This window comes from Thunnus maccoyii, chromosome 23, assembly GCF_910596095.1.
Source record: "Thunnus maccoyii chromosome 23, fThuMac1.1, whole genome shotgun sequence".
Taxonomy (NCBI): Eukaryota; Metazoa; Chordata; class Actinopteri; order Scombriformes; family Scombridae; genus Thunnus; species Thunnus maccoyii.
This window is the reverse complement of record NC_056555.1, coordinates 13,619,910-13,627,804: the sequence shown is the minus strand read 5'-3', so window position 1 is coordinate 13,627,804 and position 7,895 is coordinate 13,619,910. Positions and strand designations below refer to the sequence as shown.

The 7,895-nt window shown below is 40.3% G+C and overlaps 1 protein-coding gene across 4 annotated transcripts in view; it reads right to left on the bottom strand.

Annotated features, from left to right (window-relative positions):
- Positions 1-1,514: 1,514 nt before the first annotated feature.
- The window catches only part of wnk1b (WNK lysine deficient protein kinase 1b), a 98,510-nt gene continuing 92,129 nt past the window's right edge, over positions 1,515-7,895 (bottom strand). For all 4 annotated transcript variants that reach the window (XM_042402929.1, XM_042402930.1, XM_042402931.1 and 1 more), the window contains one exon: positions 1,515-7,836. In XM_042402929.1, the coding sequence (XP_042258863.1) occupies positions 7,396-7,836 (441 nt within the window). In that variant the 3' untranslated portion in view covers positions 1,515-7,395. The remainder of the gene's footprint in view (positions 7,837-7,895) is intronic.

Genomic DNA, 7,895 nt, shown 5'->3' with positions numbered 1-7,895 from the left:
CCATGTGGAGAAGAAAAGTACTGCAACAAGAAATGACTTCGCTGTGAGACAAGAGAAACCTGTGTCTCATTTTGGTATGAAGGGGTGTTGTCTAAGGTGCTGGGCAAAACTGAGTCATTCTGATGCATTTCTGGAAAAAATGTGACAAACTGGCAACAAATGCAGTTCTGTCTGCTTATATATTCAAGTAGACCAAATGAAGAAAAAATGTTTTATACTCACTTAAGTCTCTACTACTTGTTTGAAGTATGTTGGGCTCCAAAAAAATCTGTGATTTTAAAACTTTTTAAGTTTTCTAAGATCATTTCAGTTGGCTTAAACCTAAGAAGTTAGTGGCAGAAACACTTCACTTGGGTAAAGTTTTTAAAGGAGAGGTTTTCCTGTTGGGCCACTGTAGTAATTTTCCTCTCTTTGCTTCTTCTTGTGCCATTTATTCATGTCTTGCGGTGTAACTGCACATCATTTCTATTCATGTTAATATTGCAAAGCACTTTTAATGACCTTGTTGCTGAAAGATTTAGTAATAATAATGATAGCGTTTCTGACAATTTTGACCAAAACTTAATAATGCTATGAGGGAAATTACACATACTACACATATAATCAAGTTTGAATATCTTTATTGCACGTGTTTTAATACAGTTACTGCACATGTAAATAAAGTTTAATTTCCACTATGTTTGATCATTCTGAATCTTACCATGTAACCTTTAACTGAGAGAACTTAAGCCTGATTACACACTAAAGTACTATCATTGTAACGGAAGGGTTCATGTAATGTGTATCTTGGTCTTTGGGAGTGTGAGCTGAGAATTTGCTGACTGGCCAAGGCAAACAGGGTGTGTCAGATGGTTGCAAGATTTCCACAGTACCTTACATAAGGATGTTTACTGGAAGAAGCAGTCTTGACAAGAGGGAAGAGTTCCAAGGTGTAAAAGGTGGGAACAGTTTTTCATCTGTGTGCATAATACAAACTAACTTTGTGCTGTGTACCGTGCTCTGAGCATTAATAAAGTCTGACAATACTGTAAGAGATGTTTGTCTTGTTTCTCTTTGTCAGAGAGGAATTGCAAAATTGCCACGACGTTGCCAATCAGAGTTTCCTGATTATAAAGTGATTACACACTAATGCTATTGTATTTTATATTGGATGATATCTCAATTATTTTTGGCCATTTGGCTTGTATTAATTGTATATACATCAAATCAATTGCTTTTTAATGGGTGAAACTGTGAGATAATCAAATTGTTAACATGCAAGCTCCCAAAAAGTCCCAACATAAAACTATCAGTGTTGTACTCTCATAGCCTCTACTGTTTGTCTCTGTCACTGTGTACCTGTCTGTCCATCTGTCTTTTACTGAAGTAGTTCTGGTGCTCCATGGTGACCTAAAGGCCTGGTGAGAAGACATCATTCTGAATATTAAAATACATAGTAAACAGAAGAGAGACTTTCATTATACTACTGTAGTTTACAACATCCCAAATTCTGCATCAAAGTCCAACCACTACCATTCATTTAAACAACTTTTATTTATTAAGTTTTTACAAATAAAGTAACAAATTCCATTGTATTGTAGCGCAAAGCGCAAAGTTTCTTTTTAATATGAAGCTTGAACACTCTATACTTAGTGCAAAACATACCGTTAAAGGCTGCCAATGACTCCCTACGTGTATTTTTTTGTTTTTTCTTTCATTCATTCATCCATGTGTTGCTTTTATTTTAATTCAACCACTTTTGTACAACGTCAAATACAATACAGAAAATGAAACCACTTAAGTTAGGTGCCGCTAGAGACATTAAAACTGCGGATCAAACAAGTGAGAAATAAAGAATAAAAACGTGAGAAGATCAGAGAGAATAGAAATATAATGAACATGTTGAGAAGAAAAAAAGTCTGCAGTAACAGTCTGAAGAAACTGTTGCTGTGCTCGAGACTCGACATCATTCCACAGGAGCAAGCTACATGAAACAGCAAGGAGATGCACTGAATGAATCTGTATGTATATGTGTGGACATGTGTGTGTGTGTGTGTTGATCTGTTGGTGCACTGAAAGGCATTTTTTTTTCTTTACATGTGGGCACTTCTACAGTAAAAAGCATAAAGGGTAAGCGAGTCCTGAAACAGGCAAAAACACCAACAGAAACTGATTCTAAATGTGAGCGAGTTAAAAACTATTGCTACACTGTACGTGCCACAAGAAAAAGTATCCTCCTTTCTCCACTTTAACTTCAGGAAACCTCACAATATGAGCGCCCACACTGGATACCTCTTGAGCCTTTCACAGTAACAGTCCTCCACTACAACTCCAAAAAAAAAAACAAAAAAAAAAACTTCACACCAGTCCTCCAGCATCGGTGTAACCGTCAAACCCAACTGTAACCGCAGAGCTTGATAGCATACTGTAACTTTAAATAATATTGCATTGCAGCCATTACACAGAAGGCATTCCTTTCATAGTATATACTGTATGTAGAAGAGAGACAGCAAAATTATTATCAAATTTCTACTGTGGAAATCATTTGAGGCTCGAGCAATCGCAAAGTGAAAACCCAGGATGTTACCTGGCAAGCAAAACAGCTCCAGTGAGTAAAAAGCAGGTAAATACACTCTCATTTTTTTTCTTTTAAACTCTTCACCTCTGATGTTTTCCTTTCCACTGACAAAAAGTCAAATGGCACTGAGTTGGTGGCATCATTAAAGGTTTTGACTTCTTTTAAACAAATCATGATAAACAAGGATGATCATGACCAGAACTAAAGCAAAGTGGCTCAATGATTATTCACAGCTTCAACCAAACTTGCCTAGTAGTAAAAATGTTGCATTGTTATTCATGAGAAATGGAAAATATCACAAAAAAAAAACAGCCAAAAGCTATGTTTTTTTTTTGTACAAACTTTACAAAGTAACCGCTTCGTGTATTTATTTGAACCCAGAACACCCATTCCCAGCAAAAAAAAAAAAAGAGAAGATGTTAGGTTTTTAAGTGAATGTCAAAGTTTGTACCAGATATGTTTCATTTGCACTGACAAATGAAAACGAGAAAAGAGGAGGGCAAGGGTGTCAAGGCCTTGAATCTAAAACCAATCACTTCCATCACTTTTTTTTTTTTTTTTTTACCTCCATCATCACTCACAGTACAATCATAACCACCATCACCCACACCACCTCTTGCACTGTGATGCCCGCAGGTTAGACATATTCTTACATTTTTGGCTTACACGGCCATGAACGAAACCTGTTTTAACCCCGACGGTGCAGCATCAGAAACATACAATGGGAATCGGAGTGGATGACAAAATATTCATACCTTTTGCAGATGCATGTTTTTTTTTTTTGCCCAGTAGCAGCAATTCTCAAATGAGGAGTCACTCCCAATTAAATCTGTTAAAAAGGACAGTACAGTGCTGCTGGCCTCATAATTGCTTTTTTTTGATGAAATCTGTAAACGCATAGTAACATATTCTATTTGTGCATGTGGACATGGCTCTATATGCTCGCTTTGGGGCTGGACTTTCTCTCTGTATGTGGTCAATTTCAGTTATGGTCATTTCACTGCAAATCTATTGGAGTTTAAAGTAGATGTGCCATGGTGCAGTTAGTGAGATTTCTGCACTTACGCTTGACTGTACAATAACAAAAGTTGTGCACCAAAAGAAACATTAATCCCAATTCAACTGACAGAGTAGAATATCGTGACCCCTGCTACATTTTTTTGTCCAGCTATCGTAGATACAGAGTTTAAAGTATTGAAACATAAAGCTCAGAGGAGTCTCTTAACCTCACTCTATTGATTTCAAGGTGTTTTGTTTCATTTCATTTGCCTCAGATTTATGTTTTCCACGTATAAAATCCGTATCACGCTAGAGATTAGTTACCATTTAAAAGAATATATCTTCAAGTTTGCTGTATTAATGCTGCACCTGTGCCTCTTAAGTACAGAGTGGTCCAAGCTTCAAATACAATCCTCATCAACTTCCTCCTTAAAATGAAAAAATATTTCCCCTCCCTTTTCCCCCGTATCTACATTTAAAACCCTGAAAAAAATGGCACTGATAAACTCTGGTGTTCTCTCCATCTTTCATCCTGTTGGTGGTGTAACCGGGCCTTAGACGCACCGTCAGACCTCGTGCGTAAGTAAAGCACAGCACGCATCTGCCAGACACTCCACGCTGACTTCAAATGATGCTTTTTCTGATTCTTTCTCACTCCGGCGGTCCGTTTTATTGGCTTCAATGGCAGCAGAGTAAGAGTCAATTCATCTTTCTATCAATTCAAAAACAGAAATTCAAGAGACAAATCATGGAGACTTAACCGCAACACAGTAGCAGCTACCAACAAGCCGTTATTTTCCTGCACGCCCGCTCCACTAAACACCAAGTCCAGTCATCACCGCCGACTTCAAAGTCACTCCACACACGCTGTCAAGTGTGCTTACTTTAACCCAAGTTCCTCGACCCCGCCCCAGACGAAAGAAGAAGCAACAGGAAGGATGCAAGGCACTAGTAAGTACCTCCAGTGTTCACACCAGAGGTTCTAGGGAGGTCGGAGGGGGGGGAGAAGCAAAGAGAGCAAAGAAAATAAAAAGACAGACTTTTTTTTTTTTTCAAGTACAATAAAATGGACACCATTGGTTTATACATTCACATTCATCTAACAAAACCAGGGGGAAAAGGGAAGAGGAGGGCTATTTTAAAGTGTCTGATATATAAGTACTGTATTAAGAAAAAAAAATAGCTAGCATTACTTTATTATCTAAATATCAACTATCCTGCCGTTCACTCCTGTTTGTAATTGGGCTTGGAGGTCAGTTTCGACTTTCAATTCAATCAGTTACAGTATAAAGATGAACTGAAACTGCGGTTGAATAGTTATTGGTAAGGCATTATTTTTGTGATTATGTCCTTAGTAACTGGATGTAAGGACTATTATTGAAGAAGAGGGTTTTTATTTTTAATTTTCACATTTTGGTGACAATTCATTTGCGGAAAGCAGTGAATTGAAAGTGAAAGGACCCCAAACTGTTCTCCGTATGCTTTTTTTTTTTTTTTTAATATGTGACATTTCACCCTAAAACTAATGTTGTCCAACAACATTTGCTAATAATAAACAACAATAATCACAGTGTTTCCACATCGTACACCGATGTGCGCGTATAACAGGTCCATCGACAGAACACGTTTTTGTTTTTTGTTTCTTTTTAAATAGAATAATAATCATTAACAACAATAATGATGAAAATAATGTACATTGCAATCATTTCAATCCAAATGATGAAACCAACCTAATGATGACACTGAGAACTGAGGCATTAGTCTATAGATCTATGTTGGTTAAAAGGCTGCTACGCCTCCAACACTGTGTGTGTGTGTGTATGTGTGTGTGTGTGTTTGTATTTACATAAGTCTGTGCATGACTGTGTGTGTGTGTATGCAGGTCTGTGTATTTATCTGAATGTCTCATGCATTGTGTGTGTGAGTGTGTGTGTGTGTGTATCAGATTGCTAGCTGGGGGGCAGCGAGCAAAAACAAACCCAACAAAACAAAACCAAAAATAAAACAATAAAATGGAATCATCATAGCTGACACTCTTAAAAATAAACAGCGACACAAACTGTACAGGGACTCTGATATTATTCTGATAACAAGGCCACTTTTTCACGCTGAGTTCTCTCATGTTTGGGCTTTTTTTTTTTTTTTTCTCCTCTAAAAGGTTTCTGTTGTTATTGCTTCAAATGGCAACAGAGAGGCGGAGAGAGGGATGGAAGAAGAGATGGAGTTGTGATTGGTCGAGAGGCATTTGGTATGCAGAAGCATCTGTCATGTCCATTCAGTACTCTAAGCAATGGTGCACACAGCGGTGTAAGCAGTGTAACAGGAAACAGATGAGGTGTCTGACTGTTATTGAATAAACGCTTGTTTCACTCTTCATCTACTCTCTTATCTCCACCTCTCTTCATCTCTTTGATTGGTTTTGTAGGAATGAGGGAGGAACAAGACACAGGAGGTAACAGAGGAGCGGCTGTCACGGGTTTTCTCAAGTCGCCGAGCGCTAGACTACTACCTGCTCTTAAACAGGCTTGAGTTCAGTTTCCCCTCCCGAACGTTCAAAATCTCAATTTGTTTGCTTTGTTCTTGATTTGTTCTCGATTCTGTGCTTTGAACGAATTTGAGGAGAATTCCCGGTTACAAAAATTCTGAAAACTGAAGAAAAAACACTGCCTGAACTCAAACCAAATGCTGCTCTCTCACCTGACATCAAAGCTTTCATCTGCTGCCATTTGCATCCTTCTTTGTGAGCATTAATGATGCAAATTGCTGCCGCTGTTTGATTTCAGAGTGATAGAGCCTTTGATGTTTGACACTGAGCACTAAGCAAGACAACGCTAATGTGATGGCCAGCTATGATCCCTTCTGTGTCCACCAGTTACTTCTTTATGAACTGCCTACATTGTTTCCACCTTACATTTTATGGAAAAAGTGCACTGTTGCATGTTCCTATCTGCTCTGAGAGCTTGAGAACATTTTTAGTGCTTAAAATGCTGAAAGCTAGAAAGTACAAAATATTATTTATACTTCTAGCAAAAGAAGGCTGCTGACAACCAAAAAACAGCTTTTCAAACTTTTTTTGCTGTTGTAAGAAGCTGTAAGAGGTGCTGTGTGGACACAAGGGCTAAAGGAGGTTTTGTAAAAGCCGGCCACGAAATTTCTCCCCCTAAACCTGATGTAACCTCTCCCCTTTGCGTGTTTTCCTCCTTTGAACAGTTTCCTCATACTCTGCTATCTTTGTTTCAAAACAGCCCAAAATATCTCTTCAACACTCTTAGTTTCTCCATTTTCACAATATCATCAACCTGTCCTCTCCCCTTCCTCCTAACCCTTCCATGTACAGACTAGTTCACTCAATTTAGAGCACGAAATGGAACAAGTGTGACCAAGCCGAGCCCGTACACATTACCTCACACACAAACAGTTATTAACACCAGTCCCACACCCTGTCAAAACCTCTTTGGCCATTTTAACATTGCACTCTTGAGTCTTTTCCTTTATACTCAAGCATTTGGCTGGCTGTGACAAGCCCACGAACGCAGCAGAAAGGGAGATTGTGTGACTGCGTTTGTGACAGCTTCTCACACACGTGGATGGAAGCAGAGGCGAGATGCATCACGCTAACTGTGGAGGTGGACCCACGTCGCATTCCTGATTTCCTCTCTCCTCTTCTTTTCGTTTCCTTTTTTTTTTTTTTCTTTTCACCTCTTGGTCAGGTCAGTTTCTGTAAATTAAAACTCCTCGCTCTGCGCGCTCCTCCGGTTCTTCCATCCTCTCCGGCCGATCTAGCCCAAAGCACTCCAGTCCAGTTGGGCCATGATTTAAACAAGCCCTCACCCCAAGCCCTACGTGGTCCTCAGGTTGGGTCCTCCTGGGTTGCTGACTGACTTCTGCAGAGCGTTGGTCAGATGGAAAGCCTGGAGCGGCCCCTGCCCGGGTATCTGGCCCTGTCCGCCAACCGTGGCGGGGTAGGGGCCCAGGGGCTGGGAGGTGCTGACCAGCAGAGGCCCGGGTTGCGTCGGCGCCTGGTGTTGGTTCGACAGGCCGTGAGCTGGTCCGGACCACTGTGCGCTGTAGGCGGCGGTGGGGGTGTAGTGGATGAACTGGGGAGGTTGGGGTTGGGGTGGAGTGGAGGAGGCAGGGGGGTGGCACAGGGAGCCCTTGCGGACGGCTAAAGAGGTAGCGGAGGTGGGGTTTGTGGGGAGGTGGGCTGAACCTCCGATGCTGCTCGGGCACAGCTGGCTGGGAGCGGAGTACTTCCTGCCCAGACTGGCTGACTGGATAGCCTGGAGAGGTGGGTGGTATATCAGATAAAGAAAAAGAAACCATCACTCATGTAGCAATA